Source organism: Callospermophilus lateralis, chromosome 3, assembly GCF_048772815.1.
Source record: "Callospermophilus lateralis isolate mCalLat2 chromosome 3, mCalLat2.hap1, whole genome shotgun sequence".
Lineage (NCBI taxonomy): Eukaryota > Metazoa > Chordata > Mammalia > Rodentia > Sciuridae > Callospermophilus > Callospermophilus lateralis.
The window spans coordinates 148,460,475-148,472,508 of NC_135307.1; the positions used below are offsets into that span (position 1 = coordinate 148,460,475).

Sequence of the window (12,034 nt, forward strand, 5' to 3'; positions counted from 1 at the left end):
GGAATGATGTACTTTTAACCAGACCCTGCACTAGGATGGTGCACACACCACTGAGAGAAGAGCAGGAGAATCATCAAATGGTGAATGTGATACAAAAATAAAATCAAATTAATATATCAAGAATATTGAAGAATTAGAAGAAATGTCCAAATACTCAGAGATGGATATTAAAAGTAATAATAGGTGCTGAAAGTTAGGTACAAATAACTAATTTTCCTTCCAGTCTTCCACCTTATCCCTTGCTCCCCAGCTGGCCTGATTAGAGGGAAGGAAGCTCCCTTCTCCCCAAACTTCTTTTTGTCTCAGGCTTTCACCTGTGAGTCAGCCTAGACAGGGTCAATAAAAGGAAATGGAGGGGCAGGAATGTGCTCCCATCACTTTTGGGGACCTGAGCCAAGGGAAACAGGAAGTAGTATTTTTTTTTTCATTTCTATTACGTATGCACAGAGCCCCAAGAGAAAAATGCAATTTAGTAATGATCTGATAACCACATTCTTGAAGCCTTGTTCCAAGAATGGTAAAAATCCAAACAATGCTGCAGGAAGGGAGAAGGTGGAGAGGTAGAGAAAAACAAAACACAATTTCCCATTGTAAATGATTGTCTATGACTAAATTCAAGTTAATATCTAACTAAAAGGTGGAAATTTTAGACTATCTACAAGGGATAACTTATTTTATGTAGAAATAATTTTTATATATTGAAAGTTTAGCAATTATTGTTAAAATATCAAATAAGTGTTTCAAAGTTTTATTGACAATGTACCTTACTAAGGTCAAAAGTTGATGTAGGTAACCCTTGAGTTTGGCTGGTTAGACTAGGAGAGGAAAGGGGTCAGCTGTCAGAGACTTCTCCCCTCCAGTGGGTTAGGGTATAGTCAATTGCCTGGGCACATACCAGGGAAACTTCAAGGTATGTCTGTGAATTCTGATGTAAATGTTGGGTTTCTTGATTGGTACTTGTTTGCTGAAATATCTTTTTGAAGTCTTACCATGATTTTGTTTTTCAGTATACATATTTGAGAAACATTTGTATCAGGGCATTTTAATTTTGAATATTCAAAAAAACAAGAATGAGCCAGAATCCCCTTAGTCACGTCTTCTTTTCCATGCTCATTACACCCATATTGAGAGTTAAACTCATTAGAACTATGTATTATCAGTTATGAAGATATTTAACAAACTTAAATTGCTTTTAGTAAGTAGTAATATTCTAAAAGATTATGATTTTTAAAAAAAAACATAGCAAGGATGTATTGTTCTTGTCTAAAGTTTGCTGGTAACTCTTTCCCAATTTAGTGTAAGGTAATGTCATCAGGCTCCAAAAAATCTCACTCTGTCCCTTCAGGACCTTCAGCCTTCATTTACCCCTTCATGGATTTACACACTCATGAATCCATTCTTTTGGCATGATTAAGCACTATCGTGTGGACTATGATGATTCTGCTGGGTCCTGAGGATGTATACTTGGAAATAATCTAACAAAAGAGGTGAAAGAGCTCTACAATGAAAACTACAGAACACTGAAGAAAGAAATTGAAGAAGACCTTAGAAGATGGAAAGATCTCATATGCTCCTAAATAGGCAGAATTAATATTGTCAAAATGGCCACATTACCAAAAGCATTATACAGATTTAATGTAATACCTATTAAAATCCCAATGACCCTCTTCATAGAACCAGAAAAAAACAACCATGAAATTCATTTGGAAAAATAAGAGACCCAGAATAGCCAAAGCAATCCTTAGCAAGAAAAGTGAAGGAGGAGGCATCACAATACAAGACCTTGAACTATACTACAAAGCTATAGTAACAAAAATAGCATGGTATTGGCACCAAAACAGACATGTAGGCCAATGTGTAGAATAGAAGACACAGAGATAAAACCACACACATACAGTTATCTCATACTGGACAAAAGTACCAAAAACATTCACTGAAGAAAAGAAAGACTACTCAACAAATGGTGCTGGGAAAAATGGAAAGTCACATGTAACAAAATGAAATTAATCCCTATCTCTCACCCTGCACAAAACTCAACTCAAAGTGGATCAAAGACTTAGGCACTAGAACAGAGACCCTGCACTAACTAGAAGTAAAGTAGGCCCAAATCTTCACCATTGGACTAGGATCTGTCTTCCTTAACATGACCCCTAAAGCACAAGTAGTAAAATCAAGAATCAATAAATGGGATGGATTCAAACTAAAAAGCTTCTTCTCAGCAAAAGAAACAATCAATAATGTGAAGAGAGAGCCTCCATATTGGGAGAAAATCTTTACCACATTCACCCCAGATACAGCATTAATCTCTAGGCTATAAAAAGAACTCAAAAAACACCAAAAAAAAAAAAAAAAAACCCACCAAATAACCCAATCAACAAATGGGCTAAGGATCTAAATAGACACTTCACAGAAAAAGAGATACAATCGATCAAAAATATATGAAAAAATATTCAACATCTCTAGCAATTAGACAAATGCAAGTCAAAACTAAGAGATCATCTCACTCCAGTCAGAATGGTCATCATTAAGAATACAGGCAACAATAAATGTTGGCAGGATGTGGGGAAAAGGTACACTCATACGTTGCTGGTGGAACTGCAAATTGGTGCAACCACTATGGAAGGTGGTATCCAGATTCCTCAGAAAAATTGGAATGGAACCACCATTTGACCCAGCTATCCCACTCCTTGTTTTATACCCAAAGGACTTAAAATTAACCTTCTATAGTGACTTGACCACATAAATTTTTATAGAAGCTCAATTCATAATAGCTAAGCTATGGAACCAACCTAGGTACCCTTCAGTAGATGAATGGATAAAGAAAATGTGACATTTTTATTCAATGGAATATTACTCAGCTTTAAAGAATGAAATTATGGTATTTGCTAGTGAATGGATGGAGTTGGAGAATATTATGCTAAGTGAAATTAGCCAATTTCAAAAACCCAAAGGCTGAATGTTTTCTTTGAAATGTGGATGCTAATTCACAAAAAGGGGATGGAGGTCCTTGGGAAAAATAGAGTTACTTTAGGTAGAGGGGAGTGAAGGGAGGGGATGAGACAGGAGGATAAGAAGGATAGTAGAATGAAACAGACATTATTACCTTATGTATATTATGATCTGAATTAATCAATACAATTAATAAGTTATAGATTATAGATTAATAAAATAGTAAATATAGCCATAGTAACTCCATTATAGTTCTCATGTGAGACTGTTATATAAGCTGTTTTTAAAAAGGATTAAAAATTTGTTTTTCTGTGCTTCATACATCTGTAAACGTACTCCAACCCAAGATGTACAACCACAACTGTGCTTGAACCCAGGATGTGGTTGTCTGATTCTGCTCTGCTACTGCTTTTCTCAGCCCTTGTATCCTGTTTGCTTGCAATTTGCAGATTCCATAGGATGTGGATTTATTCCTTAATATTGGAACCTCAGACAGCCCAGTACAATTCTATCAGAAGGCTGTTTGGACATGGCAGGAGCGTCTTTGGCCAGGATAATATAGGTACAATAAAATTCTTTGTTTAAAATTTGGACTTAGTGTGTCTTCTGAGTGGTTGCCCCATAAAAACGTAAGTATATGACTGCATGACCAATGTGATTCTACACCACATACAATCAAAAAATGAGAAATTATACCCCATTTATGTATGACATATCAAAGTGCATAAATGAATTCTACCGTAATTAGAACAAATAAAAAAAATTATAAAGAAAAAAGGTGTTTGGAAGACCCCACTCTAATTTAGAGGACTTCACCCCCATGGAGAACAGACCTCATCCCACCCAGGTCCCAATCTCATGGGAGCACATAGGTGGGGTTCTTGACCTCTGACTGCAAGGTTAGGAAGGGTGTTTCAAATACAGCAACAGGCAGCGAGGCAGGATGAGGAGGTCAAGCCCTAGGGGAAGGCTATGCTGGGCAAAAGGAACACCCTGAACAAAATACAGGGTGAAAGAGGGCTTCTTCCAATAATGCAAAACTTGTTTGGTTGTTTTAAACTTAAATGGGGTAAATGCCCACACTTGGGAAGGGACCTTTTTGGCCTGAATGTTTGCAATAAATGTTATCATTTACTTCTGTGTACAATCCTCAGTCACCACGTGGTAACTTTCACATTATTTTGAGGGAAAACTTTTAAAAACTTTTAAAAACTGAATCAACAGGAGAATGCAGAGCCAATGTTGAAACAAGCTTTAGCATCCCTCTTCAAAGTAGGGGCGGGAGTCTGCAAACCCTTGGCCTATGACCACCTGCTCGCACCTCTCACAAGTGACCCGGATGCGCTCATCGTTGGACGACTGCTGCTCGTCCTCCTTCTCCTGGAAGTGCTCCTGCACACACTGCTCCTCGAACTCGTGCAGCCTCTTCAGTTCCTCCTCGCTGAGGAAGAGCTCTGCATAAAGGGAGAAGTGTTGACCACATGAAAACCAAGCCAGATCCCTGAAGAATCATTTTAGTTGCATCATTGCGAATTTCATAGCACAACTTTAAGTAAGCTCCCCTTGTAGGTAGTTCTCTGACTCTTCCAATTGATTGTTAGCTAAGGGGGTGGGGCTGTCATGTGTAGTAATGGTCTTTCTACTGGAGCAAAATGATAACTTTTTAGTTAAAAAAAAAAAAAAAGAAAGAAAACAAACAGCCCTGATTACATCTATTAAGAAAGTGAAATGAAGTAATATTTCTCAGCAAATCTTTTGCATGTCTTTTATGAAAAAGTGTATAGCATTATTTTCTCATCATCTTTACATGCAATAAATTAAAACATTTTGAAAGGAACATTGAATGCATATATACATGTATACAGAAGAGATATTTTTAAAAACTCTCAGCTTATCTCCATGAGAAGACTTTCAGCAACATGAATTACTAATAAATGAACAACAATAGAAAAAAAAATAGAAAACAAGATACATTCTGAAAAGCACAGCAGTTGGTTTGTTGTGTTTTTCACACATGTAAATAGTTTAGTGGGAGTTTCTATGTTGGTGTCCAGTGGAAAAGTTTTTTAAAAATAAACCCAAAGTAGAAATGGAAAGTCCTAAACATACTTAGTCCACGGTCCCGTTCTTCCTGGTCCCCTTCTCTTTTTTTCCTGCAGTGACCACTGAGACGCATAATGATTATGTAGATATGGCTTAAAATAATCATTGGAGGGGGTAGGACAGGCCTGTCATGAAATGTCATAATCAGCTGATATCGCTGGAACTTCCACACTTGGTTGGATATTGACTTTACTTCAAAGAAGGTATTGCTTTTAAAAGAAAACATGTTACATATTACTTTTTATTGTGATTTCCCAAAGCAATCAGTTACTGACATTGAAATTAAAATACACAATGAAATGGCCTTTTAGTGTTAGTAGATTCCTTGATTACCTAATTTTTTGGTTTATCTATCAATGTTTGTTTGGCTTATCTATCAATCTATTATTTACACTTAATGATATTTTACTCATATAGACAATTAACAATTAAGTGTATTAAATTGCTGCCCCCTGCTTTCTTACATAAACCACACCATAGTCTATGATGAGGAAATTTTGAGAAATATAAACTTTTTGTATCAAACAACCAAATGATGACTTTTATTTGTTGATAACTGAATCAACTATTGAACTTATTTGATTCAAGGCATGTTATTTAGGATGTGGGATAGGTACAAACTTTATTTTGTTTTAGCTTCCAATGGGAGATCATAAGCACAGGATTGTAGGGTCTTTCAATACTGGGACCTTAGAAAAGCCAGTTACTGTCTTGTGACCTTAGTTTTTTCATCTCTCAAGCCAGGCATTAGGACCAGGTTCTCTTCTGTTTAGTTTTAAGATTTAAATTTCCATGAAGTATTTTTCCCTCATATTTTTCATCTTAGAAGTGAAAATAATTTTTCAACAATTATTAAGCATTGTCAACATATTCATCATATAATGCCAGGTGGGCAAATTTTATAAGAAGCTTGATTCAATAACTTAAACCATTTTTTTTCTTAGACCATTTATCCTGCAAATAATAAGAATATATGTTATAGTAATTGTAGCAGTGTCTGAAATTAGTTTTGCTTTCTGTGTCTCTTATCATGAATGAAAAGCACAACTTGACCAAATCTCTCAGGGAACTTTTGCCTAAGAAAACATTTTGATTAGATTAAAATACTACAGTGTTAAATTACAAATCAAGATTAAATTTAAGTGTATTTAAGTGCCAACTCTTGATTTATGAATACATTAGACTGATTAAAGTTGAATCAAAAAGACTACAACCATTCTATTCATATGAAAGCCCTAATGAGCTTCTTTGCAAATACTTGGTACATGGGTGATTTCTGAGGTTAAACCAAAAATTTAAAAGGCAATAAATGTAAGGGCATGGTCATCAGCCATGACACGTACTTGAAAACAGCGATCAGCAGGTTAACCAGCAGGATGTTGGCTACTAGTAGATAGCATGCCATGAGAGCAGGTGTGAGCCAGGCCCCTGGGATGCAGGGAGGGAGCCTCTTGCCATCCTCATCATAGAGGTTTTCACCACAAGGAGCTGAAAGAAATGTTTGTGTTTTTGTGCTTGCTTTTTACATATAATAAGAAAAGAATAATATCCATAACATGCAATTAGATAGCCTCTTTCCTTTTTAATATGATTTTTCTTATTTCATGTACAGTAATTTTCCAGTAAAAAATAACATACAAAGCCGGAAAGAGAACCCATATCTGCACACAGAGGTAGTCAATTTTAGTTTGTCGTATTTATAAACATTTTCCCATTTCTTTATTGTTTTTTTTTTACACAAAAGTTCTTAATGATTAAACAGACAAATCCATCTTTATGATGTCATCCAAATAGTTATCTACTAGAAAGTTATCATGTCTTCTAAGTATTTAACTTATGTTGTATTCTGGTTCTTTTTTGATTATATTTGTACATTAACTTTGAAAATAACTTCATTCTCGAATGTGGGGTAAGGAACCCACTAACCTCTCAAATTAACTATTCTGGGATCACATATGAAAAATAATCTTTTATTTCTGTGCTCATTTGAAATGCCACCTTTATCATAGGAGACCTGTTTCCCAGAGGGGAAAAATAGGATAATCCCAATGTTGAATTTATACTTTGTTTATTTTTAACTTTCAGTTTAAAAAATCATTAACACCAGGAAACTAAAGATGTATTTGAAAACAGTATACGAATATCAGTAATCAAGTAATGAAAAAGCTGTTTAGTAAACACATTTCATGAATTCAGATCATCAATTTCATGTAAACTTACGATTAATTTCCATGGCGTAGACTATACAATGATTGGAAAGCAGGAGTTTGTTTTGTTTTTTAGTTGTGACAGGAGGGAAGGAAAGAAAACAAGATGATAGTTGAGAGAAAAGTAAAGCATAATAACTGTTTTGCTGTCAAGAAATGCAGATATTTCAAGCTTGGAAATTATGAATTTTCTCTCGGAAATTGCTCTGTTTAGAAAAATTGTACACATTATTAATTCTAAAAAATGCATTTTATGAATATTTATTTTACCATATGTCATATGCAACAGCAAAAGCTCACTACTTAAAAATACTGTGAAAAAGACATAATGTTACTGGCAGATGATCATTTTAGCTTACTGGTCAACCAATTAAACATTTCCTGTATTTCAATACAAGCACCTCATAAGCACAAATAAATACAGAATTACTATGTAATGGATCAAGAACTGAAAACCTACATTTAATGGTATTACTGAAAATAATATAGCTCTAAATTTACTTCTTTATCTCCACTCATTCCTCAATTTAATTTTTTTAAAAAGAATTTTAATATTTATTTTTTAGTTATCGGGAGACACAACATCTTTGTTTGTATGTGGTGCTGAGGATCGAACCCGGGCCGCACGCATGCCAGGCGAGCGCGCTACTGCTTGAGCCACATCCCCAGCCCCCTCAATTTAATTTTAAAAACTGAACAATGAAACTATTGTAGCTTGTGTCTGGAGTCCAGAAAGTTTTAAGAAATATGCACATTTACTTACACTAATAATCTTTCAAAACTAATTAGATTTTTTGTTCTGGTTTATCAAGCTACAAACACATCCAATAGTTGATTTTGTGATATTTGTAATAATAATGTGTTCAGAATCATGTGATACAAGATAGAAAGAATAAACTGAGTCAAATTGTTATCTAACAATCATGGAATTATATCTATTGACAACCTGTGTTTCACATAAGAGACAGACATCTGAAACTTTCTGTTCACAAACAGCAGAACTTCAAAAGCATCAGACATACTATCATATTGCTTCATGGTAAAATACAACTTGTATTTTATAAATAAATACATTGAATAAATACATTGGTACTGACATGAAAATAAGACTAAAGCACCTTGTTCACTGGTGAAGACTTAATTGTCCTGATGAAATTGGTATAAGAACATTTGGACTTTATGTCCCTACAACTCAGGAGACACTGACCTAACAATTCAGCCTGCAGAGGTGCTGGGGTCTATATTCCCCAGAAGTCTGTGCAGGATTGTGACTCATTTGCTCTGGTACCATCTGGGTTACTGTTGACAATAAAAAATAGTACTCCTGTATATAGGTATTAAATCATCACACTGTACCCCATACATATGTAAAATAAATTGTCAGTTAAAAAATAAACAAATACATTAAGAAGTTAAAGAACAAGACCAGTAGTGAAGAAGAAATGGATCGCTATATAGAACTTGGGCTTTGATGGCTGGAAGAGGAGAATGATGAGAGGCATTAGCTCCCTACCATGCTTCCAGGTTCATTCTACTGAAATAAAACTACCAGCTTCATCCTTGGGGGGAAGACATTGGGATGAAAGAAAACCTGGGATATTGGCATTGGAACTATATTCATGTAACAAGATGTCTTTCAGGGCTGTCTTTCCCTTGAAGTAAGTGAGAATCTTTCAGAATTCTAGTGAATGGGTTTTAGCATAAAAGAAATGATCTAGGTCTCAAAAAATCTATATTCCATAAACTGTACTTATTTTTTTTTCATAAAATAATTTGATGCCTATGGCAGAATGAAAAAAATGCTTTATTTCCAAATTAATACATAATCTTCAGTTAATTTGGATCTGATCATCTGCCTCAGAAGCAGGGAAGAGAATCTTACTATGAATTCTACTCTTACGGTCTATCTGGTCTGCAAACACCTCTCCGTAGATCATCCAGTAGGGCATGTAGAAGATGTTTCGGGCCAGTTTCCAAGAAGGTTTCTCTTCTGGGTGCAAAATGGCTTGACGGGCTACTCCAAAACTCATCAGCACGACCAGCATGATGACCACAAAGTAGAGCATGTCAATCATCTGAGTAGGAGAATGTATGATTCATTACTGCCTTGACTCATGGGCCAAGTTCATACTTGTTCATTGCTGTCTCCAAAGACTCAACAAATGCTTAATTAGGATGGAAAAAGCCTCTTTCCCTTCTTTCCTTCCCAACCATGGGTTACTTGTTTTTTCTATCCCACGCAATATATATACCTTCCTCTAGAATATTAACATCTTTATTAGCTCATATTCCATCAGACCTCTCCTCTGTTATTGCTCATTGACATAGTTTGGATCTAGAATGTCCCACAAAGGTTCATGTGTTAAATAAAGCCTTGGTCCCCAGTGTGGCATTATTAGGAAATGGTGGAGCTTTGGGGGGGGGGGCGGGGGCTAGTGGGAGGAAGTTAGGTCATTGGGGCATTCCTTTGAAGGGGATATTGGGACCCAGGCTCCTTCCTTTCTCTTTTTCGCCCCCTGGCTTGTGATTTGGGATTGTCTCACCATGTGTTTGTGCTACTATGTGCTGCTTTGCCCCAGACTCAAAGCACCTGGGCCAATGAATTGTCAGATGATGAGCTAAAATAATTCCTTTCATTTATTGGTTGTATTTCGTTACAGTAATGGAAATATGACTAACACTTCTGTAAACAGATATTCTTATAGTAACTGTAAATGTGAAGAATTGAGAAAAGATGGGAGTTTGTGAGAGAAAACAAGGAGCAAAAGGGAGATATACGTAAGTAGGTAAAAGGACATTGAGAAATAAATTGAGAGTGTACACCAATATTTATTCATACATCATACAGATGATGAGTGGCAACAATGAACAATGCTGTTTACTGTGGATGCTAAAATGGTAGAAATTCTAGGTTTGAACATCCCTGAGGATGAGGGCCCTTACTGAAATTGTCTAAAAGCCATTCCCCCTATAAAGAGTTATTTCTACACTTAGAAAGCTTCCTTTCTTCTGGTACTAGTGCTAACACTGAGGCTTTTTAGGTAATGTAATGATAACCAGCTGGTTCATGTTTAGTTTCATATTCTATGACTTGTTCAGAGTAGATTTCACAATAAATCTGTCTTGGCCTAATCACGTGAAGTACCTGTGTCTACTCCATGCTGCTCATGAGCTGGAGATGGTCTGGAGCACAGGTGAGGAAATAGCCCTGGGTCCCTTTTGTTTCTAACTTTTATTACAGATTAGGAGTTTGTCAATCATATTTTTGTCATAAAAACATTCAAGTAGATGCAACCTCATAGAATTATCAAATCCAGGTTCCTGTACTAAAGAATGCTAAAAATGTTTCCAGTCATCAAGGTGTAGAGTAAATATTTTGAGATACCTATCTTGCTACTGAATTCTGTTTGCATCAAAACCTGATGCTCTCTCATGCCCTGGTAAGGTGAAGCAAACTCTTATAAAAGAAGAAGATGTTTTATTTTATCTTTACTGTCAAAATGCAATTATTAATAATAAATCAGAAGTAATTTTTAAAAAATGAAAGTAACTGGTTATATGAAAGAAAAAAGATGTATGCATTAAGTGCTTGATATATATTGAGAGATGCATGCATATATATATGTAGGTGTGTGAGTACAGTAAGCCCTTAGCTCATCTTTCACTAGATTTTTATTGTCATTAATATGTAGGAGAACTGTGTATTTCAAAGCAAAGGTTATTTCCTATAAGAAACCAGCTGCAAAGGAAAATCCAGAAGAAACTGAAGAAAGTCACACCCAAGGCCTGGTCTTTTATCCTAACCACAGCCAAAATATCCCTGGTTACTCATGTGAAATCATTACTAACCATCTTTCCAATCATCATCACGTAGGGCCCCAGATACTTGTTGACACCAAAGATGTCCAAGACACGGATGTACCAGAGGATGATGTCCACACAGTAGATGACCCGACCATAGCCCATGTATGGCTGGTTCTGGAGGCGAAGGATTGCTCCAATCATGAACATGGAAATGGCCACAAGATCAGTGATGTTCCAGTACTCCTGAAGCCACACTTTTATTTTCTGGCTCAGTTTGCCTGGTTCTGACATGAGGATCTGAAAACAAACCGAAAAGAACAATAAACTAAGAGTGCATTGTTGGAAGCCTTGTCTTTTTCAGAATCTTGGAAAGATAAGGTTGGTGGAACATTCCAGGGCATCTGGTCTCTTTTCTGCTCAAGACCTCAGAACACTAATCTTCTCAGGCAGACAGATATCTAGAAAGGGAAATTCCATGGAATCCTCTGTATTCATAGATTCAGGGTTTCATAAACTCTCAGGAAATGCCTTCCAAATTATCTCCTTCTGGCTGTAATTAAAGCAGCTGCCTTTTGATTTCTTTTCTAATTATTGGACACATGCCTGTTGGCCCACATTCCAGACTTATACAAGAGGAAAAGTCTAGAGCAGGAATGAATCCTATGTGGTTACACAGTGGTGTGGGGTGTGTGTGTGTGTGTGGGGGGTAAGATCCACATGGGCAGAATGAGGCTAGGAAATGGCTGATTTGCCAAAATTCCTTTGCAACTTAAATACGACAAGTCAGGGGAAAGTTGAACCAGGTTTTCCCCTACTTGAGATATTATCCTTTCAAAATCACCACTGATTAAAAGGAGACTTCCCCAGAGTAAAATGGAAAATATTTAGCAAGCAGCATGCATGGGCACGCAGTGACACTGCATAGGCGGGAGGGCTGCCATGCCAGAGTACCCCTTTAGTTCTGCAGATTG

General features: G+C 36.2%; 1 protein-coding gene across 2 annotated transcripts in view; it reads right to left on the minus strand.

Annotated features, from left to right (window-relative positions):
• Trpm1 (transient receptor potential cation channel subfamily M member 1) overlaps positions 1 to 12,034 on the minus strand; it is a 132,059-nt gene that overhangs the window by 15,079 nt on the left and 104,946 nt on the right. The window contains exons 21-26 of one of the 2 annotated variants that reach the window (XM_076848873.2): positions 11,109 to 11,360; positions 9,160 to 9,334; positions 7,273 to 7,293; positions 6,396 to 6,540; positions 5,059 to 5,261; positions 4,271 to 4,403 (exon numbers count right to left, since the gene is read on the minus strand). In XM_076848873.2, coding sequence (XP_076704988.2) covers positions 4,271 to 4,403; positions 5,059 to 5,261; positions 6,396 to 6,540; positions 7,273 to 7,293; positions 9,160 to 9,334; positions 11,109 to 11,360 — 929 coding nt within the window. Of the gene's footprint in view, positions 1 to 4,270; positions 4,404 to 5,058; positions 5,262 to 6,395; positions 6,541 to 7,272; positions 7,294 to 9,141; positions 9,335 to 11,108; positions 11,361 to 12,034 lie in introns of both variants that reach the window. The other variant, XM_076848872.2, reaches the window with a different exon arrangement.